The following is a 26,867-nucleotide window of genomic DNA, read 5'->3' as shown; positions in this document are numbered from 1 at the left end:
AGGCTATTATATTGCTGAAATGTACACAGAAGTAAGTCTATCATATTCTACTTGACAGATAACTATATAGACTTTTCAAATGTAGTGGAATATGGACACTTAGGCCTTCAAAATTGACTTCTGAAGAGGTTCATACTACTGGCGAGAGAAGTCCTCAAAGTGGCAGACGGGCGTGAAATGTGTGGGAACTGTGTGGGCTTGAATTCAATGATCGTTAATGTCACTTGTTGGAGTTGAAAATGTGAGCCATTTGAAATGAGAAATGAATCCTTCTTTAAAATTTCTCATCAACGACGGACATTTGCAGCTGAAAATTGTATTTCACATTATCAAAATGCGGTGGTGTTTGAATGTAGAGTAGTGTTCCATCAAGGGGAATGCTCAGTTTGACCCCATTTAATGTTGGCAGCAAAATTGGTTTTCATAAATGTTTGTATAAATATGCACAATAAATTTCACGTGTGAACACAGAGGTGCATAGGTGTTCTTTGTGAATATGTCATCGACATAGTTTACAAGGCTCGTTTCTAATGGCAAGGTACTGTAGTTAGCAGCCTAAAGCATTTAATTATTTGGGAACTACTGTAAGTGCTTGAGCCTGCCAGAGTAGAGATGTTTTAGCTACGGTTGCTGGAATCCCTGTAAATCCCCCTTCGGTAGACATTGCCACATTGCAAAGGTTTCAGACTTAGGTAAATGTACTGCACTGCAGAGTGAGTTAATATAATGAAATGCCAGCAACGGACAACTTTGATCTTTGAGTTAATTGGATGCTTCCAGTGGGCCCGATCTTATATTGTGTCAGGGATTTTCCCTTGTACATACAAAAAGTCTTCATTTCATGTCTTATGTATGATGTACACAGGAACATTAAAATGTACTGAAATCTTTCAATTGGGAGGACACTGTGACTATGAGTAATCTATCATTTTCTGGATTAGCAATTGCAGTAAGGCCTTAATGGCAGTCTAGTACAATGTCATGTATTTGTCACACGTGTTTAATGTGGACACTGATACTATAGTGTGGTGTCTTTTGATGTTTTGTAGTATTAACTTATTTTGAAAGTCCTAAACATCTGTGCAGTAAGGCTTAAAATTTGCATCACTCTTCTGGTCTCCCCCCTCTACCTGCCTGATGTAAGGTGACTATACAGTTATATGTGTGACCAGAATGACACAGTAGGGTACCCAGGGTAGGATTATAGTGTAATATAGGTACATACAAGTTTTATTTCTTGCATAATCCACAATAGCAACTTGCCAAGTTTGAAGAAAGAAGTCATACTTATAAAGGAATTCTTTAGTGGCAGTCTTTTGGGTATATATGTATACCTCGCCCCAACTTAATCTATATATTTTGAACAGTGGAGAAATGATGAGCGCTGTGACGTCATCGCGGTACTTCATTTCGCTGTAGGGACGCTATCATTAGCAAGCTACACTGTAGCGAGGAAAGTTCAAATTTCTGAAAGTTAAATAGCGATTTAGATGGAAATTTCTCGGTCAAGTTGCAAGTTAGCAATCTTTTGAAGAGTTAAAACATTCCATAATTCCCTAACTCGATTTTTGGAATCACAGCCGTACGCGAAGTCTGTACACATTCCTGTGTATTGAATGAAGGCCAAGCTTAAAGTGAGATCTGACCGATTGTGACCAATATATGCCGCAATGACGTCACGTAAAGACGAAATCAGTGTTAGATATGAATTTTCTGGCAGGACAAATTTTCTGGCCAACATTTCATGTACTCTATGACAGAAACTAAAGCTCATCACAGGGCAAGGCTTTGGGCTATACAAAGACCAAAAATGATATAACAGAAGCGATTAGATCCCATTTTTCACTAAACAAACTCCTTAAATATCAATGACAGTCACTGGTAAAGTTGATTTTCATCTATCCATACATTATATATTTTTCTCGTTGAATTATTCGTCTTTGGAGCGCACCATCTCAATCACGTTTCTTGTGTCTTATTTTATTTTCCACAGAGAAAGGAAGAAGAAAGTAGAAGATATTTTAAGGAATATTCGAGATGCAATTTTGGTAAGATCTTACACTATTCATGTAAACCTTGTAAATATGTATAAATTGTATCATTTGGCCAAATTTCCTTACTCCGCATTAGTTGTTGGTGTACAGTAGTACAGTATCAGCAGTTTCAGTTCACCTTGATAATTTACTCCCTTGAGACTGGAAGGTTGGGGTAGGGTAGGAGGTGGGGAAAAGGAGAGATTGGAGGGGATAATATATTGAGACTGGGGGATAATTTATTGAGACTGGAGTGTTGGGTAGGGTAGGAGGTGGGAAAATGGAGAGATTGGAGGGGATAAATGTCTTCATACGGAAAATCCTTTTACTTAAGTGGTACAGAACAAGACATTATTAATCTTTGCGTTAAAAAAAGACTACAAATTAAGGAAACACAGTTGGAAAATGCATAAGTTTGTATAAATTACTAAGGAAATTTGATGCTGTAATTAGTTTCCTATGTATCCCCAGCTTTTTTGAGCAAGATGAGTAGCAGACTTGGTAACAGTGCAGTAGCACAAACTGTCTCAAGCGTGCAGTTTTGCAGAACTGGTACCTACAGTAGTAGATGGTCAGAAGTTGGGCCACCTCATAGACTGCTTGTGTTATATGACCATCAGAGGACTTTACTTTAAAGACCTGAATTTGTTATTTTGAAGCAAAGACTACTAAAACTGTACAAAATACTGTTTGACTGGTATTGTAGTACCACACTGGAATCATTTAGTTTATAGCCTAAGCTTTTATTCTGTTTTAAAAGAGAAAGCTTGGCTAGTGCCCCCATTGAAGAGAGACACTGACTTGTTCAGTTTGAAAACTTATCTTTTGCCCCTCCCTGAAGGCATGCAATTGCTCTTCCTCGCTACATCATTTGCATAGCAATGAATCATCTTATGTGGATGTAACTAAATTACATGCAAACAATTTTATATATGAAGCTGATATTTTCGTTGGCCATATGTACATGCATTAGATGTAATGTAGAGCAGGCTGTGGAGTGTAAAGCAGCAGTTTTGTGATTCATTGGTTTACTTTGCTCCTGTCTTACCTGTCTCCAACCTACTTATGCACTTTCCTGTCTATCTGGACTACATGACTGGAGACGTTGTAGCGCTTTGCCCCCTCTTTCTTTCTTTCGGGACACCGTCCACTTTCTTCTCCTTTTGTCGATTGAATACCAATCAGTCGATTGAATACCAAATACCAATCCAAATACCAATCAATCGATTTGTCGATCATACCAATCAGTCGATACCAAATACCGAATACCAATCAGTCGATTGAATACCAATCAGTTAATTGAATACCAATCAGTCTTATTGTGAGAGCTACCCTCTTAAAACTATTTGAATACTCCCGAATAGAGAGATATTGACTGTGATCCAATTGACACAACATTTAGTGTCTCGCAACTTAGGTAAAATCAGCTTGCTCTATTTCTCATTTCCAAAAAGTTTTTCATTTCCTTAAAAGTTTTCCAGGTGAAAGTATGCTGGCAAAATGTAAATGAGTAATTACACAGGTGCCTTATCTTTCCTGCAGTGGACAAATTTGGGTACCACCAGCTTGTTACAAATTCATGGCAGTTTTAAGGTTTAACAGTTAGATACTATAGATAGCGAAAAAAAAAAAAATGGTGAAAGATTGACTTGGCTAGGTACGAAAGGTGTCTTTAACCAATTCTTTTGTTTTCTTTCTCTTCCACAGACAATAACAGGTGCCATGAGCACATTGTCACCTCCTATCCAACTAGCAAATCCTGAAAATCAGTTTCGGTTAGATTACATACAAGATGTCTCCAGCCAACCAGATTTTGAATTTACAGAAGTAAGTTATATGTGCTGAGCTTGTTTTTAGGCAATCTTACAGTATACCCTCTCCATGCCCGTACTCTTTTAACTGTGGCAGGAGAGATATATGTATGAACATTAATGTACACTTATTGCAGTCTTTGTGTATCACAATCAAGAATATGCAGGGGGAAGAGGTGGGGGGGGGGCGGGGAGGAGAGAATGAGTCAAACATGTGTCATGCAGTGTGTGTATTACCCAAGTTAGGCAGAACTTGTGTTTCATCAGTGTTTGGAAGTTTTGGACCATCACTGAACCTGAAAAAATGTATCAAATTTTCTCAAAGGTCAGGAGTGAGAGCTCAACATTGTAAGCCATAAATTTATTGAAAAGCAACTTTATAATTTTCCTCAGGAAAAAGAAAATGAATATCAGTATATTTGACCTTGACACTCTCTAAGGTAACTGTCCTCTCCTGAATCTACTATTCGCTGCAAACGCGAATCAATGACAGCCGTGTTTGAACATTTCATATCATTCATGTCACTTTCAAGCTGCAGTTTTACTCTCAATGTGGAAATGGTGTCATTTATATATTACTCATTTTAACACTTTCCTTTCTTTTATCCATCTACATTTTATTGGCTACTTTCAAGCAGATTATACTGTTTAGAATATATATAAAAAAAAACCTCTTGAATCATAATTAGTCAGTAGTACTTAGATCTTATTCCATGGACTTATATAACCTTATCATCATCGTCCACCCTGCACACAAGACCGCAGTCTGTTCCACACAGTCCTTCCTGTTGCCGCGTCTGAATGCACACAAGTTCTCTTCTACTTTTTTTCATCAAGCAGCGTATATCGGAAGAGCTAGGCTCTACTACATATGCAGCAATAACAAGTAAACAAGACGAAGTACGTAGAGCTGCTTGTGGGAGAGATCTATTTTTAGTCTGGGAGGCCTGGACCATCCTTCAATCTCTCTGTATTTAGCTACTTCTCTTTCCTTTCCTTCATGCTCTCTCTCTCTCACTGTGCTCAACTATTCCCCAGGACAGTATTTCAGGTTTTTTGATGTGTGTGTGCAGGTTATGTATGCAGTCAGCATGGCGGCACACTAATGAAATGAATATCGTCAGATGCTGACGGTACTGTCGGTGCGCACAGGCAAAACGGCAAGCTTGTCGTTTTACCGGTGAATCGCAGGGGTAAGGAAGGTTTCCATTAATAGCACGGGCAGGATTGCAGTAATGGGCTCCGTCTTATGCGGATGATGATTATGATGAAGCACTCTGGCTGGATTCAGGGTTAATTCTGCCGTGTGTTCAAATCATTTTCCATGATAACCATTGAATTCTAAACAAGCATCGAGTGTTTTTTTTTCTCTTTCGGTTTGTTGTCTCGTGTTTTTTTTTTTCCATCGTGTTTTTGGAAGAAGGCTTGTGTTGCAAATTTGAGGTATTATATAGTGGGATGCTGAAGGAAAAGGAATCGGGAATGAATCACAACTTGTTTTTTTTTTTTCTTTTTCTTCCGGTCTTTTCTTTTTAGTCCCTGAGCAGTTATTTCCAGCTTTGGGTAAACGTTGAAATGGAAACGAACCTTCAATGTGTAAAGTGGTTGATGTCTGTTGAAGGAGGGCTACAGGCTGCACATAAGGAGAGAACCAAAAGCAAAACAAAAGAAAAAAATTAAACAAACCCCCAGCAAATCTTGAAGACATTAACAGTTATTTATCAAGTTATTTGTGAAGAATATTTGATTTTGGAGTTGTAGTTTTATTAAACAAAAAAGAAAATGTTTTGGTTTGTTCTGATGTCATCATCACCGTTATCAGCAGTGCGTTGTCAACTCACTGCCGCACAGATTGTTTTTTTTTGTCGTTTCATTTTTGCTTTCAAAAACTAATTGCGAGAAAATATGACGGAGAACTCTACACTGTACTTTATAGATAATTTACCTTATCTTTTAAAACTTGCACTTTGTGAGGGTATACAAGTTGCCACAAAACCTGAAGAGAAACCCTCCCCCCCAAAAAATAAAAAAAAAATAGAAAAGAATAGAAATGGAAACAATTAAAATTCTGGACTTATCCAAGTCAAATGGTGAAACATGTTTGGATATTTTTTGTACTAAAGGCACAGTTTAAAATGCAAAACTGGTCCAGACTTGCTTTTGCTCATTGAATCCAATCCCCCCCCCCCCCCCTGATGTCTCGGTTTTGTGATGTTGAAAAATAATGAAATGAAAAATAGCTTAGTCTGATTATGAGAGCAGCTGTTCAAATTTGGTTTATATTTTGCCGTATCTGGACTGTTCTATCTAATGAATATCGGTCACCACATTGTTTTTCAAGTTTAGAACATTTTGTAGTATGTTGTAACGTCCACTCAGAAATGTCGACAAATAATGAGAAATACCCTAGAAATGCTCCTGACCGTGCCAAGTTCTGGTCACTTTTCAGCTTATCTGAATATGCAACGTTTTAACCGTAAAGCTTGGATCACTGATTTTAAACAAGCAGAAAGTATCATTGTTTTTTATTCATATCTTTTTCATGTTTTCTTTTCTTGAAATTTTGAAAAAACTTATAAAAAAAATATGATGAGATTTCAGATATGGAATACTGTAAGTAAAATACCAACATGATATCCTGCTTTAAATAAACAAAACAAAAACAAAGAGGGACATTATGTCTGTTGGAAGTACATATAAAGTTTGTGATAAGTTGAGCAAAGGCAACTGCTTCAAAGGTTGTGTGTTATCTCTTGATAGGATAATTTGGCGAGTTATGTCAACATGTATGTAAATGTTGTTATAAAAATACAAACAAGTGTATTTGAAGTTATTTTGTGTAGTTGATCACGACTCAAAGGTGGCATGTCCTCCTATGATTATTACTTCCTGGTTCAAGTTCTGATGAATATCCTCCCGAAGTTGGTAGCCTTTTGAATTTGGTATTATAAACGGAGTGTTTCCTCAAAGTCATGAACGTAAATACTCGTGCAAGACAGGACAGTGCCTCAGTTTAATGTGATGACCCATCCTGTGTGTTAGATAAAACAAACCTAAGTTTCCCTGTATGAAATATTTAATAATCCAAGGGTTGTTCTGTGGTCCCACGGGCCACTGCTATATGCTGGGTTTAGTGACCCATAAAGATTTATAGATAGAGGGATAGGACATCGATATGTGTGACGTGTATACAGATTTTGCAGTGCTCGGCATGTATATACGTGTAGCTCATGGCCATCAGTGTGGTTAAGAAAATCTCCTAGTTGGGAACATGCGTGTACCAAACAGTCATAGGGGAGGTTTGGTCAGCCCAAGTACTAAAAATTTGAAGATGGGACATGATTATGGAAAAGCAAGTAAGCAGGGGTACAAGGTTTGTTATATCAGGGTAAAATAGAGAGTTCAGGTACCCAACATTTGTTCATAGTTAGACTCTGTAATGCAAACCTTTGGTCTCTGGAGTGTTTTCTTATCCAAAGAATTGTTGCCAACTGGCTTTGAGAAAGTCACACATAGACAATCATGATTGATTGTAATAACAAACCTTAACCCCCCCCACACTCCCGCCCAAGAAAGACAGCAAAAATATGCAAATTTAAACTTGCCTGGGATGTGTATAAATGAAGTACGTCAGTGTCTGCCATTGATGGTGAGAGCCCCTAGAGTTTGAATTTAAATGTCCTCCATAAAATCACAAGAAACCCAATATCACGGCACCTTATGTTTTTGTTTGTTCTGGACTTTTGGACTAACCATTGCCATTCAAATTCCTCAGCAGCTAGCGCTGGTGCAAATGATTATTAATTTATAAATATTGTCATGTTTCAAGCTTTTTAATTTGTTATACTTTATTCACTGAAATTTGCTCCACACAAATGTGTTCAAAGAGATACAAAATGTCTATAGGTGGGTCGATAGCAGTTTGAGAGAATGCAGCTAATGTAAGTTACAATACAGGAGCAAAGTGCTAGACAAGATGGCCTAATTGCTACAGAAGATTCACGTGTCATATCATATCAGCTTGTGAATCCTTAAGGCGCTTATTTGCCCTATTTGTTTATATGGTAAATCAAACTGACCATCTTGCAATTTACATTGCAAAGTCTAAACACTTACTTGAAACAGTAACCTGAAACACTAACTTGAAACACTAACTTGATACACTAAACTATGAACACTAACTTACTCTCAGATACATACAGTAGTAGATGCAGTAGGTAGGTACATGCAAGGACAGTATACAGTACTTTGTATTGAATGGAACACTGGAAAAGTAACAAAGTTGATTGCTAGCCTAACTGTCTGCTGTTACATGTACATTTTATACTGATGCCTCTGCCTACTGCAATACTAACCTACCATAGGCAGGTACAACGCTAGTGCGGGTGGGTGACTGTGGCAGTGGCTAGACTTAGTCTCAGACACAGTGGCCGATATTGAATACCAACAGTGACTTGCCTAGGTATCTGTCAGTTATTGTCACTTTCATTATTGTATCTCTGTGGGTGGAAGAGGTAAACCAGACTCCTTTACAGTTTCTCTGTTACTATTTTTAGCTGTTGTGCTGACCCCTAGGTTCAGGGATTTCTGAGGTCATCAGGCTGTACTGACAGGGCTTGAAGGACTGGCCTGTTATCTCTTGGGGTCTACAGTAGTGTTGAACGATATTAGTGGAATGTTTACAGGAAATGCCAGCCGCCACCACCGAAAAAAGAAAAAAAGAAATAAAATAAAAAATCTGAAAGGGACAAATCAAGGGGAAAATATTAGAAGGAAGAGAGGGGACAAAAAAGGGAAAGAAAATGTCTGGCTTCTGTATTTGCATTAAGCTGGCAAAAATGTCTAAAAATAGCATGTTTCACAAATACAGTACAATACATATATTTGAATATATGAGTTGAGTCATTGTAAATATTTGCACATTGGAATTTGGTAAACATCTGTGTCAGCAGTTTGGAAGTTTGATACCAGAGTCAGAGGTGTAGACTGAACTGGAAATATTATGAACACAGGTGTACCTTTGGGAATAGGTCAATTTCAACAGCAAAGCTAAATATAGCATCAACTCTGTAATTATAGTGTCTATCATCTAGTGTTTCTCTATTAGCTGCACCTCATGATAGGACTTTGAAGACCTGTCTGCAATGTAACATTAATTATGCAGCTTGTGCTTTCTCTTTAAGTCCTTCTTTAGAATCTCAAACTTTGAAATTTATCATTGTGTGGCATGATTGGTATAGTCAATTCCATTTTATGTTATATACTGATATGAATAGTTGGGACTGTTTTGGAGGTAAATTATGAATGTTAGTCTAGATATATGTTATAGTCCAAGGCAAAATAAGTGAATGCTTACAAATGTTTCTGTAGCTATTTAGAATTTCAAGATATTCACCTTTAAAATATGCTGCATTTAATCTCTGGAAAGCTCCTTTAAGGCTTTATTGATGATGTTGATGGCTCTTAATTGCAGGTGTTATAATGTTCTGTTGACCTATTGTTAATAAATTTTTAATAAACTCAAGCAAACCATGTTATTTTGAACTAACAGAGCACACTTGGATGACATTCAACAAAATTTGTCCTTGAGAATTATGTAACAAACAGTAAGCGTGTCGTTTGAGGCCATAGAAGCCCATGTATATTCCTATTGGGTTTTGTAAATTTGCATTTAAGGAACTGACCCAATGTTGTATGTATTAGACTTTATAGTCCAGTCACTTTAATTGATGAACTGCAGCTGCTTTAAGGGTCACATATCAACAATTAAGAGTGGTCTAGAAATATATATCTTTTCCGATAGCAGTGGTCTTTAGCGATCCACAAACGTTAAAAATAGTTTTGTGCTTGAAAGTCGTCCCTAAAAGCCCAGTAGAAATTCTGTACATTCTTTCATCATCAAGTGTAACCATAGTATGTATCACATTTCAATAGCTAGCTCAAAATAAATAAAATAAAAAAATGCTAAACAACATATACAGTATGTTTCCATTCCAAAAAATTTCAGCTTGTCCGATTGACCACCAGCAAAGGTTTTTACTGAAAACCGGCTCTTTACAGTTTACATCGAAGACGCAGTTCCGGGGTTAGTTACGCTGTCTCAAGTTTTCTAGCAGTTTCGATCGCTAATAATCTAGCAACCTTTTTCTTTTTCTTCTCTTTGCAGGAATTCTGGGATCACACGTCTATATTATGGAATGATGGTGGAGTACAAAGTTGTTACGATAGGTCACATGAATACCAGCTTATAGATAGTGCAAAGTAGTGAGTATTTACTACTTTATATTGTCCACAGTCGTTTCTCGTTTTTTTTCTTAGTACTACAGTTAAAGGATCAACCTGCGATCGCGATTGTCTTTGCAGAACATATTTAGTCAGTCGTTTTGCTGAGTCTGTTACCGTTCTGTTCTCGTCAGCCGGTTGCACAGTACCCGACCGAACTGAACGTGACCCGACTTGGCTGTCCTACCGTTGAAAATCATGGATTGTCCGGCAGTGAGCGCATGCTTACGACTGTACGAATAATCCAAAAAAGTTCTTACACAGTTACGAGTCTCCACGACTATCGAAAACTAGGTATCGAAAACTAGGTCGTGGCGTTCCAGTTGAGTCGTTGCACAGTCAGTTGTTGCAGAGTGCAGCCAACCTAAGTTGTGTATTGAGTGAGGAGGATTCTTGTCGGTTGGTGGGGGGTTGGGGTGTCTTCAACAGTTTTATATACAGAAGGGTTTGCATAGAGCCCTGACTGTAGCTATGCAGTACTTACATTTAAAGAGATTATGTTACTACAGCAACAGGTTATTGGTGATGTCATCTTGGCAAAATGTTCTGCTCGAGTACAATGTTTTCTTACTTAGTACTGATTGTCGAGAATGTGTAAATATATATTGGGTTGATTTAACACTCAAATCATGTATATTTTCTTTAAAACTATGACATCTTACGTGCCTAAATTTGTCCAAAAATAGTGAAAGACTGTGTACATCCCAATGCAGACAATTTTTGTGTTCCACAAATTAAAAGACATGCATCGCAGTTGAATGTTCATCGGCAAGACTGAAGACTTAAGTTTCATCGCCGGTAGTGCGGTTCTGGCGGACCCAACTGACAGGCTACACGTGTGTCAGTGTACTGTCCAGCTTTTCTGTAATGTACTCACAAGATCATTCTCATACAGAAGGCAAATTGATACCTTTCTGATCACTAGAGAGTTCCCCATGTCAGGTGGTGTACTAGTAAACAGTAGATCATGCGCTAACGATTTGTACAGTAGCGGTGAACAGAATGTAGCCATTTCACTGCTGTGTGCATTATAAACAAGATTGGGTCGTTAGAAATGTGTCAGATGTAAGTACTTTGGCGTTTTAGTGTGATTGCTTAGAAACAGTGTGTAATTGATTGGATCAGCTTTTTAATCTCGTCATCATGGAAACGGCAAAAATATGCGGCTACCTATATACACGGTGCAGTGAAGATGTCTGCATATATATAGAGATATATATCACTGTGTGATGAAGGCAATACCAGTATCTTTATCTTTTGCCAATATGTACCAATTTTTTCTGGTTATTCTGTAAGATACCAGACAAATCACAACTAGGTTAAATCACATATCATTGGTAGTTTCGGATAATTAGTTTGCGATATCAGACTGTTCTGTAACTTGCATAAAAGTGCAGCAGTGTTGGTCGTAACATCTAGATAAAATACCAACAAAATGGCTGAATTTTCATTACTGAAGAGCTCTGTTCATTTCTCAGTATTTTTTTTGTCAATCCTTGAAGAGACTAGTCTGTAAATCTACATTGTCAGTCACCATCGGTGAGCCCAAGTCGTGTTATATTCACAGCTCGATATTATTCTGTCGTCTGCCAATTGTGACACATTGATGGACCAAAACTCCTTTGTAATTTATGTTGGTAGCAATTATTCCAAGTCATAGAAGAGTACTAGGTAGTCCATACTACAACATTAACGTGTGCCAGCCTGCTTCTCAAAAATAAGAAAAAATGCCTTTGGTTCTGAAATCGTTAAAAGTGGTCTGTATTAGATAGTATCCCAAAGACCGATTTACATTGTCGTCCCTTAATTTTATAAACCGCGTCACCGTGATGCTCTTAATGTATATAATGAAGCAATATTATTTTCCTGGCCAGCAAGATTACAGAGGGTATTATTATGACCTTGAATCTATGTAGAATATTCACAATACATCTTTGATAATTAATGTAACCTCTCCGAGCTACATTTTTGAGCTAGACCATAAATCTCACCTGTAAAGTTCAACTCAAATTCTGTCTCTCTCAATGAAAATGTTGCTCCATAGTTAGTGGGTTACAAGCCCTACTTAACCAATTTGGCAATTTGAGTTTTGTGAAATTTTTATGATAAATGGTGGTAGACGAAACCTTTTGCCAGTGGTGACCACCATAGGTGGTGAAATGTTTCCTTTCAAAGATCCGCTCTTGGAGTGGTGTTACCCTTATCACCCCTCAGGTATCCCTTGTTTCCTAGAATTACCCCAAGCTGGCTTCAGATCCCATCTTAATCTATTGATAATATTTACCTTGTATAGTGTGATACTGATATTCTTCCATTGTATAAGAAATGAATGTGTAGCAGGTGGTGTGACAGATATATAGTAAATAAATAAAGAATAACACACCAGAAAAAATTCCACTTCACGAATGTTTTTTTCCTTTTGGGACTCATCAGGCGAAGGTAGGAATCAAACCCTGGAATCTTGTTATTTACGGCTTAGCATCTACCTAGCCTATACCAATAGGGCTCTGCAGCTCTCCAGTGTTCTACCAGGGGTGGGGGGGGGGGGTTGAAGTGGGGAACAGATACGCACATAGGGATAACCTATTGGCAAGTAGTACTGTACTCAATATAGATCCAGTGTAGTAACCAGGGCACAAAGGATAAGTCATTTACTTCACTAACCTGTCTCCCCACAACAATAGCACTCACTGTACTGTGTCTCGAGCATCTGGTGACCTTTTTGCACTACCCTCTACTAGAATGGGTGATTCACCTGTAGAGGACAGTGCTAAAAGGTTACCAGCTGTTGTGGACATGGTAGAGCAAGAGTGAACTTGCTATGGGGAGAAAGCTAAGTTTTGTGTTCCAAAATATCCAAAAACCAGGTAAGTTTTGGAATAAACAGCAGATCTGCAGGTTGGGATTGCCTAATGGCTAGTTGTACTCAATACAAATCCAGTGTAATCAGGGCCAATAGGCCTTGAACAATACTTTAAAGCAAATGTGTACATTAGGACAGCATAATTAGCATATCTGAGTTTAAAAGAAATGTCATATCTAATTTTCAGCCAGTTGCAGAACTATTTGGGCAAGACTAGATCAGTGTCCTTCATTGCATTTTGCATGACTAATTAATTGCCTAAACCGTGGTGGCCTGCATATACTGTGCATATACGCCTAATGTAAAAAATGAACAAAATGGTCATTTGATTCATCCACCACAAGTGTACGATTTATGTTTTGGTTTTGACCGTATAAATAAAAGCCGGCACGTGATGTGATTATTCTGGTTGATTGTTTCCTTCACTTGACCTCTGTGAATGGGCGAAAATTTCGACAAAAAATGGTTCGTCGTGTATAATTGTGTGATGATTACTCTAGTACACAATATTAGTAAGGGAAAAGAAAAATGAATGTGGAGATTGAATGTTGCACCATGAGGCTTTCATGTGATCTTATAGTAGTTCAATGCTACCAGGTGCTTCAGGAGTTGTGTTCCTTTACAAGGATGAATTTATATACATAAGTAACGTTGTATTACCGAATGGCTGATCATGAAGATTGATGGACATAGCATATTTGTTTCTTAATAGTATTTATTGGCTAGCACTCTGTTCATATACAATAATGTGTACATTCTTATATATCTGCACTACATACAGCTCAGCTTAGTAGAAGGGCAGTTTGATATGCGGTTAACTTTTGATATATATGTGGGTGACAAACAACATGGCAGAAATATTAATAAAGGCTGGAAAGATATTAACTTATAGTCACAAACTGTTTGTCAACTGGAAAATTACCTTCAGATCTCCTCATTTCAAAATATGTCTAAACAGTCAATTCTGGTATAACAATTAAATATTTTGCTTTGATGAAATATCTGTGTAACGTGTGATAATGTAATATAGTAATGTACTGTCTGTAGTATATATCAATGTATACATAGGATAACAAACTACCTACCGTCTGTACTTCATGGGACAACCTGCAATGTATTGCCTGTTCCACATGGAATAACATACAAAGTATTGTGTGCATGTGATACATATATACGTGATAACACAGGCAAATTTTTAATAGTTATCTTGGACGTCCTATTTTCCGTGTGGACAGTTATTACAGTTCAGGTAGCATAGTCACTAAAAACCCCCAAAATAGGTGAAATGATAAATTGGTATCACCCTCCATCCTTTTGGAGACAGAAATATAGCAAAACATTGAGTTTCTTTGGCCGAGAGCTTACTTGTTCTATTCAACAAACATACATATGTATGTCGTCTCTCCTACAGTATACATACTGATCATTCTATGTTACATGGGATAACGTTCAATTTACAGTACAGTAACTATGGTAGAACAGACAATGTAATGGCTGTACTACACAGGATAAAATGCATGTATGTCATAAAAGGGGGAGGGGATCAAATGCAATGTATGTATGTCGGGGAGGGGAGAACATGCAATTTATGTTAGTATGCTACTGTATAAGAGGGGGGAGGGGATAAAGGGAAATATATGTATGTCATAAGTGGGGAAGGGCAAGGGATTGATATGTATAATTTCATGGATTTATAATGTTTTGATAGCTAACATGAACGCATCTTAGTTTATCATGTGATTCAAACGTATCAGACCAAGTATCCTATTAGGTTGCATCTTTACAACTCAAAAAGATAAAACAAAAAACTACAAAAGGTATCTTCCTTTGCATTTAAGGTGTAAATTGGTCTCTCTTTAGCCTACTGTATGTATGTACAGTATGTACGTACGTACATACGTACGTATGTAATATGTAGGTAGGTATGTACGTATGTATGCAGGACTTGTAGGTATGTAGCTAAAGCAGTTCCAGTTCCATAGCATACTAAAATTTCTTCTGTATGCTACTTGATATTTAAAGATATATCATATCCTTCTATAGTTTTACATTTATGTGAGAGGAACAAAATTTAAATCAAAACCAGTATCCACGTACTGTATTATATATACACACACATATATCTATATGTATATATATATATATATATACATGTATATAATACATAAAAACTGTTTTTTATTGTCCATGAACCATACAATGAATTGGAAGATGTCACATTTGCATGTCAAGAAACGACATTACTCTTATACAGACTAGGGGAATCAATATTCCTGTGAGATGTTGCTCCCAAACAAATTAACAGCCTTCTTTACAAAGTCAGCGGTTGGCTAGGAAACCAGGAAACAGCCCACGACAAAATAACAACGGAGCTGTAAAATAGCTCACAAATTGGTAAACAATATAGGAGGCTGGGCTTTATAAAAAGATGAGGGGAAAAAGTGCAAGAACCAAGATATATTACGTGTACGCTACACTGTACGTTGCCGAACGTAGTTATTACAGTGCTTGTAGCCGTGTTTAGAGCTATGTCTGTTTGTCATCCATCTGCCTTCCATGTTGTAGGTATACTGGCAGGGGGCGGCGTGGGGGGGAGAGGTGTTGGTAATGGTGGTAATGGTAGTGGTGAGAGGGGGCGGTGGCAAATGGGAAAGCTTGAGAAATTTGGAAAGCTGTTCAATTTTTCAATACACACAACATGTGGGAGTGTTGTTTGATATTTTATGCAATTTAACTCAATTGTTTTCAGTGACCCTGCTATGGAAAGATCATACGTTGAGAACAAGTCATATATCTACCATTAAAAAACAAAACCCTATAAGAAAATTCACATGTTTTGCCATATACATACATTAAAATTATTTACATTCGTCTCTTATCTGCCTGCTACTGTATATGTGCAGGTTGCACTCCTACATATCTACCTACTGTAGCCTATAACAACGGGCAACATTCTTGCACTTTATCCTCTCTCAGGGTCACTGCCCTTTCCCTGATCCAATTTACAATTTTACCATTTTTTGGTCAGATTCTGAAATTCAAATTTTCCTTGGAAATCAATGGGTTTGGTCAAATTTGACAGGATTTTAATAAATTGGGAACTTAAATACTATGATAAATTTTATAATCCGATCTGGCAATGGCATAATGTCCAGATGTCTCTCTCGCTCAAAGATTTGTCGTGATGAATATTATCATCATATCTTGCTTGGTCAGATCATGGTAAAGTTTCAAACCAACGCAAAATGCAACATCAAAGGTCATCAATATTTTAGCCGCAAATATTAGCACGCTTAAAATTGCCAGAATTTTTCAAAGTACTTTCCGGGAGGTGCTGATTCTTGTACTTATTCACAGACATTCAGGAATGTTCAAATATACTATGAAGTGTTTGTACTGGATGAAGTTCTACATGAAGAGTGGCAGTAACTCATTAGTAACCATATAATCTAAATTTCTAGCATATTTGTGGACAATACTGATAGCCATTAATAAGCTATAAAGTAGCCTCTTGTAATAATGAAAATACAACATTACATTTATGGTTCTTCCATGCAAACTATAAGTGAAGCCTCGGTACATCAAACAGGGTAAATTCACTGGAATATTTCGAAGGCCAACATATTGAGTGATATTTCTTTTGAAAAGTAAATGCTGGGTTCTCCATTTATATGAGTTAGAAAAAAGAAACTGTTTGAAAGATGAGTCACATAATATGTAACCCCATCACCTTGACATTCACATCATTCCTATAACAACATTATTGGAAGACAAGTCCCCCACCCCCTCCCCCTCCCAACATTCATTCATTTTTAAACATCTGACACCTTCACTATCAATGGTGAGTCACAGGTAATACCCATATGCAGTATGTATATATACTACTAGTGCTGAAACTACTGCACCAAGTGACAATGGATAGTGACACAGACAGCTTAATGGTATTACCCACACTAACCACAACGTTAACACACTAGAACTCATCTTTTCACAGTCAGACCACACCTTGTGTTGTTCCAGTGATGAAGAGCTTTAATGCATTCTATTTTTAGTAACAGACAGTTCTATTTTTGTCCGTTGGCCATTGATGGAACTGTTTGTCTGTTAATAATGGCATGTGTGTTGGAAGTTATAATAGAAAGGGTGGATGGCAGTGAATTAGCTATTTGTACAGAGAGCTCTCACCGCACAGGGATAGGTTTATATATACGAGCCATTTTCTACACGTTAATCTCATGCCTTTTCCTCCTCAACGATGATAACTGGGAGGAGTGTTAAGACTATCTGGTCTTTGCATGAAGGAGGACAAAAAAGTTACAGAAGTAAAGGAAACCTACTGGCTACATAAAAGAGTGAAAAAGGTCAAGCAGAAATATGAAATTGATTCAGTCATGAAATATATCTTTTAGTAGTTTGAATTTTTTTTCTTTCCGTGCCTTTGTGGAGGCATTTAAATTAAAAGTTCACAGTGCTTTCCCCTTCGAAATGCAACTTTAATTGGACAGGGTTTTCGCTGACAAACAAATAATTAAATTGTGTTTAGTTAATGTGAGAATTGAATCCTCTTGAGGTAACCTTAATGGAAAGAAGGAAAACTAGTGATTGGATATGATTATTTCTGTTGTTAAAGGATAGTGAAGTGTACAGTAGTACATGGACTAATAAATTTAATTAGTAACTGGTAATTGCTACAGTCCTCTAGACAGGCAGTTATCATTGTAATAAGAAGCCAACAAAATATGCATATAAACATTATGAGGCAGAATGTGACAACTAGGCTACCTGTAGTTTGTTCTTTGCTTCCCTGCCCCATCAACTTTCCTTGTTTCTCCAGAAAAGACTGATCATTTGCATGCAGAATTAACCCCTACCAAAATATGCAAATTCCTAGCTATGAGGTTGTACCAAGTTGATATGCAAAGTGTAAGGTGAAATAACTACCTCCAAGCTCTTTTGACTACATGAAAACTCGCAATCACAGGCCTGTTTAATCCTGCATATAGTTTATCAAAAGTAATCATATTAAGGGGATGTTACCATGAATATTGTAAAGCTAAATTAAATGACTTGGTAATTGTTTAATTATGGAACATGTGTATATTATCATATTTGTTTTGTGTGCATTTATCTTTGTTGTTTGAGTATTTTAATAATATGCAAGAAAGAGGATCTAAATAGCTGGTTAACTATGGTAGCTGGAGAGTGCACTTGCGTAGAGCACCACCTGCTTAGTGTTTTTTTACTAAAAAATGTTTCATTTTAAAGTTAAAAAATTGAACTTCAGTTGCAGAAATGAACTCATGTTGCTGTGTTTTGCTGACATTACAGTACATGCAAGAAACAATTAGATGATGTTGGTGTACTGTAGGCCCATAAATTCATCAGTTTTCCACTGGTACAGATATTACATTATTTAAACTCACCCTGTCATTGGATTGTACTACTTACAGTATGTCTCTGTCTTGAATGTCATTACAGAGTAAATTTAGACTGTATAGCATTCCACCATAGTAAACTTGTAAAACTTCAATATTTGACAATTCATTTTGCTGGTACCTAATTGTTACTGTGGATTTTAGCTAGTGTACTCTGCACTTCTGTTTCAGTTGTTTCATGTTTTACAGAAGAGGAAGAGGCAGAAGAAAAGGAAAAATGATGGAAATGCACACAAATATACATTATAAATTATAGATTAATATCCTCAGAAATTTTATCTTGGTTAAGGTACAGTACATCAGTATACATACAATACAGTAGTACACTGTGTGTGCTTGAGAAGATAGTGTTTCTAGTGACAATGCAAATCAGCTAGCCTCTCCTCCTCAGGGTATAATTTAGTGTATTATAATCTTTGTGAAGCAGTTCTGTAGGTTCCTGTGTAAAACAAAAACTGCCACATATCTGTAGACTTGTACATGAGTTTTGACCATTTTGCATAGTATTTTAGGATGCTGATAGTAGATAAATTTATTACCTCTCTACTGAATGTATCAGTCTGAAGTCTGACTATATACATGTAGTTGATAGATGGTAGAATTGGAGGGAAGGGATAGTGGACCTGTGCAGTAGATTAATTTATTCCCTCTCCACTGGATGTATGTACCAATCTGCAGGACAATATACATGTACTTGATAGATGGTACAACTTTAGGGAAGGGATAGTGGACCTGTGCAAGAGGAAGGGTTACGTACACTACAGTCTACAGTTAGTGCTAACATTGCCACCAATTGTCCTCCAGATATTGCTTTCCCAAGTCCCACTCATTGTCTTCGCATGTGACTAGTCTAGACGCGAGACCCCAACTTGCACCCTCTTCCTTCAATATCTTGCAACTTTTGAACTTTTCTAAAAATATATGCAAATCCAGTCAGTGTTTCATGTGTTAATTACATCATTCATTGCTACAGTAGTGTTCATCTTTTATTCCCTACCCCTTTCCCTTAATCTTCTCTTTGTCCCTCCGCTGTTTATTTCCTACCTCTCCTCTTCCTCTGTTGGTTTCTTTCTTTCTTCTCTCATCCCTTGTCCACTAATCCCCTTACATCCATCTCTTTGTGTTCACCATGCTCATTAACCTGTCTGTATTCTGTGCGTGTTTTTGTCCCTTCTGTTAAGTACTGTTACTTGTCATTTAGCCTTTGGAGGAGATCCTGCTTGGATCGAAACGTCAGGCCAACTAAAATTACACATTTTCTTACACAGGCTGTCTAGTGGATAAGCAGTTTGCTAATAGTTTTATTTTAATTTTGATCTTTTATTCAAAGCAGTTTTGACTGTCAATGAAAATATTTCAAATTACAGAATCTGTTTCAAAAACTTCTGCTTTCTGATTTTCTTGAGCCTAATTGTCAAGGATGTTCATTTGTCGTTGACGGTTAAAGGTGATTAGTATCGGGGCCCCTGAAATGCTAGAAAGATAGATACTGGTCACCCTTGCTTCAAATTTCAGCAAGTCTTCTACTGCACCGCTCTAATGATCCACACTTAAATACTGACTTGCCCATTTTATGATCTTCAATGGCTGGAATTTACTCAGAGGAGGATCAGAGTCGTCAGGAATGCACTTTGAAAAATTTCTAGCAGTTTTGATCGTGCTTAATTTGCGGACAATATTGACGACCTTTAATTTTGACTGAATAAATTTTCGGGGAAAGTTTCTACCATTTTCTCCAGAGTTTAAATCTTGGTAATTTATAAAATTTAGTAGAAAGGAGAGAAAAAAACTCCAGTAATGTGGTATGATTCCATCATCTAACCGAATACATTATGTCTATATATAGAAAGCTTGTTTTCTATTTAAGTGACAATGTTAAAAAAGATTATTTCCTGCAAAATAGTTTGTATAAATTTTGTAAATTTGACAGTTTGCTTATAATAGAAAATTTCATGCTCATCACGTCGGCCATTCCCCAGTAGATTCAATCCATGTTTGATTTGTGTGTACTAATAACCCAAAGATAGCCTGGAATTGCCTTGCTTTAGCTCTTAGTTAGAGCATTGCATTAAAACATGCACTATAGGTTTGGTTTGAGGTTTGTTTAGAACTTTGTAAATAACTGTTCTGATACTGTGGGGAACAGTGCACATCGTCATCATCATGTGAACTTTTAAATTTGCTGTTGTATTACTGTACTATATGGGATATATATGTACATGTATATAAAATTATAAATATAATGCTTGTTTCAGTCTATAGATGCAGCTGTTTTGAGGACCAAGACTTAATATCCTTATATCTGACAAATTATGCAGAGATTACAGCTAATTCAATGATACCAGCAAAGAAAGAAAATTCCAAATGCGAGAGATCGTTTTTGAAGAGCACTCTGTTGTAGATGATCTGTCCGGATACACCGTGAGACAGCACTTCGCGCATTGTGGTCAGACAATTTCATCTGGCAAATAATTTTTTGCAAGAACTAAAAAGCTATTATATCACTTACTAATTATTCTTTTTGGCCAGACAATTTGTGGGGGAGTGGGGGATTTTAGGTGCTGTGTCAGTACATAATTGTACCTTTTATTGAAGGATTGCACAGTCCAGACATACTGTAAGTGTTATAGTCTGTTACATTTAACAATGCTGCTAGTACAGCTCTGCCAGAGTTCCGTACTACTGTAAATATAGTTGAACATCGTCCACACATGCATGCATAAAGCTCGCCGGGTTTGCCTAATATACAGAATAAGAGTAATCCTGCAGTGCTGGATACTTCAGCTGCCTTGAGTTACTCCTACACATATACATGATCTCTAAGATGGGTATCGTCTTGATGCTCTGTTCAAAGATATATATAGCTACAGTTGAGATACATTATTAAGTTTCTTTATTTTGTCCTAGTGTTTTTTAAACTCACTAATTCCTTTGGCTGGTGTCCCAGACTCTAGAGTTGATAATAAACCCAGCTGTACAAATTAGGATCAACTGCAACCAGGATCATTCCTTGGATAGTAAAAGCATTGTCAAGAAAATACATTAGAACTCCAAGGGTGTCTCATTCGGTTCTGGATAAACAGCTTCACTTCAAACTTCAGTAAAGACTTACCCTTAGAGACAGACCATTGACCACACCCTATTGTGAAGCCCTTTGGATAATAGTTAATGTGGCAGTGTTTGTGTATCAAAGGCCGACCGCTTTCGAAAATTGATTTTTCTGGCTATCGTCAATCGAAGGATGTGATAAGTGTTTGTCGATTGGTTCAGTTGTCTGTTTCCGTCGTATTTATCTTGTCCATCGCAGGTAGTCTAATAGTAACGTTTCCATTCCCTGTGTAATTGCCGGTCATCTAAAGTTTTGGATTTGAATTGGAAGCAGAAGTTTTCAGCAAATTAATCATTTCATTCATTATCTTGCCAGCTCAGACTTGATGGTACATATGATACATTTAAATAATATTATTATATTATAACACAATTAATATTTGGAAACATTTTTTCTGTTCATTTCTATAACCTTGACATCTACAGACTTTGTAAAGGTTTTAAAACACTGTATCCTGACAAGCCTGACACAGAGAAGAAATTTTCAAACTCAGTCATGCTTCAGTGGTGAATAAAGGTTTGACATTGAACATCCAATGAAGGAACAGAAATTTGAAGCAGTACCTGGGAAGATTCTTACAAGGGCAGTCAAGTAAATAAAAATAGCAACCTAGTTTGTACACCGTCCCTCGTTAATCACTCTACCCTCCTGAAACCTCAAATACGTAATATTCAATCAAGTGTTACAATAATTTCCTGAGAGAAATGTGATCTTTTGAGTATAACATGCACTTTCTAGAGGCTGACCCGAACAACTTTAACTCCACTCCCTAAAGAAAGATGGAAATGACGAGAACTTCCAGTTTGTACTGGCTGAAATTTTTTAAGTTTTCATGTTCTCCAATGATTGAATAAATACCAAATCATGGTAGTATATTCGTGGTAAATACAGTAGTGTTAAGTTGGTGGGGGCAAAAAAAAAAGTAGCAGTTGCCTTATATCACTGATCAGATGAATATGCTACGGCTTGTTTTGTATCCAATTTTCAGTAATTCATGCTCTCTCTCTCTCATCCAATTTTGGAAGTACTTTTTTTAAGGCAGTATGCTGTCTGTTCATTGGTTAAACTAGCCAACAATTATTGTGATCAAATCTGTAAGATTCTATCGTCCTCAATTTGATCACTGTCTCTTCTCACGCAGCCTCAATTATATTTGCATTTGTTTATTTTTTGGCAAACCATCTTTGCAGCTTACTCCCAAAGACTCACGTCCCCCCGAATGAACCAGATTTCAAACCGTAATAATGTTACGTAGCATCGTAGTTTGGATTTTTGTGCGGATCGGTGCCCTTCGCTGCCATTTCATCTGGCTAAATTTTCTTGCATGAGCATGTAATGTGTGTGCCTCTTCACATGCACATAACATCAAACATTTTTTCCCAGCGATTGTTATACCCCGTCTGTTTCCATGCTGATACATTGAGAGCCGTTCCTAGTCGATCGTGAAGAAGTAAAAAAGGGAGTCTTTTTTTTTTTTTTTGCCGTTGCGGCTTCTGCCTCTACACGCTGCATGCTGTTGCTGCTGTACCAAAAATGAATAATTAATTATTTCTAAAAATAGCGCAGGGTAGAATCATTCATCAAGCGCTGGCATTATTAGTTGAATACCAGCGAGTTAGCTCTGTGAGGAGGTGGCTGATATTGCAGAGCACCGTACGCATCTCAGCGCTAAGGTGATGTGTGCATGCATATAGATATATACATTTATACGTGTGTGTGTGTATGTGTGTGTGCACAGGCTGCACTCAGACATTTTAGCGAACTCCAAGACCTTGCATGCTAGCTATATACATATGTATATATATATAGATATATGTAAATATATATATATATATATATATATATATACATTACAAGGGTTCAAGTATTCACAACATAAATTAAACAACTCACGATGATGAATTTAAGTTCGCCACCAGCCAGTCGAATTAGAGCTGCACTACACTTGCAACAGAGATCATGCTAATTTCAAATAACGTAGCATTTGTATATCGGGATGGCGTGAGACATTTCAACTGCTATGGATTAGAAGAATAGCATAGGTTTGCATTTTATGTCAATCCCATCTATAGGTCGTTGATATTATTGCTCAGATACTGTGGTCACTTGTTGAGCTTCCCATACAGTATGTATACATTACTAGTGGGTTTCCTGTGCAGCATCCTGGTCAATTTGTCAACTTTCAGTTTTGATATTTAGGTTATTGCCTTTATTTGACCAAATTTCCCTTGTTTGATTTGGAACATGTAGAGTAATGGTACAGTCTGATGAAGTCAATTATAAGCTGCAGTTTGAATTGTTCTTTCTATAAATTAGCTACCATCCATGACTTGGACCTGAAAGGAGAGAGATCTAAATGGTACCTGACCAACATTATATGAGTACTTAAAAGTACAACACGATTGCAATAGGAGTAATGATGAAATAAGGCATGTTGAACTTCAAAGGTTTCCATTTTATGAGAAACCAAAACATTACATTAAAATTGTGGTGTACAAAAAAAGTTTGTCTGCATTGTACTGAGCTGCTAATAACTCATAGTTACTTTGCTCCTCGCTTACCTATCGCCTCACAACCTTCCGATCGCGAAAACGTGTGCAGGCCCTTAAAATGGTAGAATGAGAAGGAAGGAAGGTATAACCGGAGGCCAGTTATAGAGGGCGCCAGTCATAGAGGGCGCACAGTGTTCAAAGGTTACCATGACATTCTAGGCACGGTAGAACGGGGTGCTAAGGTTGTGAGGAGACAGGTGAGCTTGTCACTTGTAAATATCCAAACCAGTAAGTTTTGGAGTAACAAGGAGTGGTGGTCACCGCTTCTCATCAGTTGACTGCCTCCTAGAATCTTTCCAGGTATATCGCTTAAAATTTCAGTTACTTCATTTGATTTCAGTTCCAAGCTTTACCCACCACTGGAGTATTCATGACTGTGTTCCACAGTGTGCCTACTCCAACATCCATATTTCAGATGCTCTGGGAGGGGTGAGGTAGGGATGGGGTAAGGGGAAGGGAGGAGGCAGGATAAACTCTTTATGTGACATGTCGATATAAGTTATATCCTTATAACTCTACAACTATGTGGTTATATCATATAACCACATAGTTGTAGAGTTATAAGGATTGATGAGACTGTGTTTATAATGGACTACATCATGAGACGTACTGTAAATATTGAAATACTGTTATAATACCTGGTCATGTAGCAGTACAGGTATACAAAGCCTATTTATTATCTTATTGGAGCTTTCCAGGGTATCATAGTAAAAATTGGGATTGATTGCTCAACATTAACTCTCCCCCCCCCCCCAAAAAAAAATTGTTACTTGTACCCTATACATTTTGTTGGTTTGTTTGTCCGTCAGAGTATTGGACCTTACCTGCAATATTAGTTTGTTATCTGTAACCTTTGACTAATGGTCATATTCTGTTGAACCTACTGTACTGCCATGGGTCCTACCTGTAAATCCTATCCTTTCGAAAACAGCACTATGAAGCTAACACACAACAGGCAAGATGTCCGCAATTATCATATTGTTGACAAAATTTTCATGTGATATATACCTATGGAGAGTATTGTGTGGCTAACAGGAAGGGGGATGAAAGTAGGGATGGGGGAAGTGGTGTACTTATTAGCTTAAATAACACTCATTCTCCCACCTTCCTCCCTCCCACCATCTTCTTTCTGTTTTAGAAGGTTCGTGAAAGTTGTTTGATCAATGCAGCTTCGAGCCTGCCCACTGATTCGTTTATGCAAAGCTGGCCAGAAGTACAGCATAACCAATCTACAACTTTCATGATACTGAGATATTTTTAAACTCTTTAACGAATATTTTGAATCCATGAATATTTCTTCGCTGATGTAATTAGATTTTTTTTATCAGATGCCGAAAATGTCATGTCACGATATGAACGTCTATATATTGCGGTCTGTGTATATATGGACTATACCTGGTCAACTATAATCAAGTTAATCATCCGGGAGTGCATTTCTCATTATGCATTGTTAGACACTGACAAACCCCTTTGTGATAATTTAATATGAATTACGGTTACAAGAACCAGGGCTTCTCCAAAGACTCGCAAATGGCAGCTATTCATATATATAATTTTTTGTTAAAAATTGAATTTGATATACGACGCTCTGCAGACTCATACATATATTGTATATAGTAATTTGCAGTAAATGGAGGTATAACCTATACATGTGCTTGGCCTCATTGGCTTAGAGTAAGCAGTACTAGTGTACACAAAACAGAGAAAAATTTTATCCTGTATATAGTTTTGCAAAATGGTCAAATTGCTATGCAAAATGGTCAAAATGCTATGCAAAATGGTCAAACTGCTATACATGTATACAAGTGCAAAGATTTCTGTACACAGCAATCATAGTATTGTAAGAGCCTTCAGAACTGCTATGTCAAAACTTGAACACTGAGTTATCCCGGGCTGTTAAAATGATAATTTTAAATGTTGCACTTCTGATCCTTGTCTGGTGAGCCAAGAGCAATGAACTTTGTGTGTTTTATGGGCATTATGTATACATGTTCTTTCTATAAATGCATGCAGGGAATAATTAATAATGAATAGTAAAATATCTATGCAATATGGGCAAAATAATACATACACAGATCTGTGCAAACATGTGTTGCAGCCATTTTTAAAATAGAACCGAAGACGATTGTCGTCAGTATTTTATGAAGAACAAAAATTTGTTAACCTTTGAAACGGCTACCCAAAGGCTAAAGCGATTCATTCAAAAATGTACTTTTTATCCGATACCATAACCAAATTGTGACGATCTTGCTTTAACTCTCCAGCAGAGAGGTTTCATAGTTGTGTAAGACATCACGTATACAGTTGCATTGCTTATAATGAATGAGAACTGCAGCATGTTAGAATAGTAGATAGTACAAATTACTTCAAAGGTTTGACCCCATCCACGCCAAAAAAGAAAAGAAAAGCCCAGAATTGAACTCTCATGTTGGAACCTGGGGATTTTGCAGTATTGAGGTTCTGCTTGTTGAAAGCTATGGTTGAAAGCTGCGGTTGAAATACAATATGTTTTAACTACCAGTAATTGTTGTAATGTTAAAGATATCTATAGATATAAATAGATTTGCTGCACTTTTCTCTTTACCTGTCTCCATCCTATCTACAGTACCTACGTTACCTACAAACACTGGTAACAGTTTAGCTCTGGCGCTTCACAAAAAGTACACCCAAACCTGTCAGTCTTGGGTATTTTTAGAGCTTTTTTGCAAATTTTGCAAATTGTGTATATTTATTTTTATAATACTGTATAACATTACCGTCATTAACTTCTTTTATCTTCTCT

At 37.1% G+C, this 26,867-nt stretch overlaps 1 protein-coding gene across 1 annotated transcript in view; it reads left to right on the top strand.

Annotated features, from left to right (window-relative positions):
* Positions 1-26,867, top strand: part of LOC139965428 (guanine nucleotide-binding protein G(s) subunit alpha-like) — a 79,708-nt gene that overhangs the window by 17,573 nt on the left and 35,268 nt on the right. Inside the window, exons 3-5 of the mRNA XM_071967760.1 lie at positions 1,994-2,048; positions 3,741-3,860; positions 10,011-10,108. Coding sequence (XP_071823861.1) covers positions 1,994-2,048; positions 3,741-3,860; positions 10,011-10,108 — 273 coding nt within the window. The remainder of the gene's footprint in view (positions 1-1,993; positions 2,049-3,740; positions 3,861-10,010; positions 10,109-26,867) is intronic.

This window comes from Apostichopus japonicus, chromosome 3, assembly GCF_037975245.1.
Source record: "Apostichopus japonicus isolate 1M-3 chromosome 3, ASM3797524v1, whole genome shotgun sequence".
NCBI lineage: Eukaryota > Metazoa > Echinodermata > Holothuroidea > Aspidochirotida > Stichopodidae > Apostichopus > Apostichopus japonicus.
The sequence above is the reverse complement of the archived record's forward strand: the minus strand, read 5'-3'. Positions and strand labels throughout refer to the sequence as shown.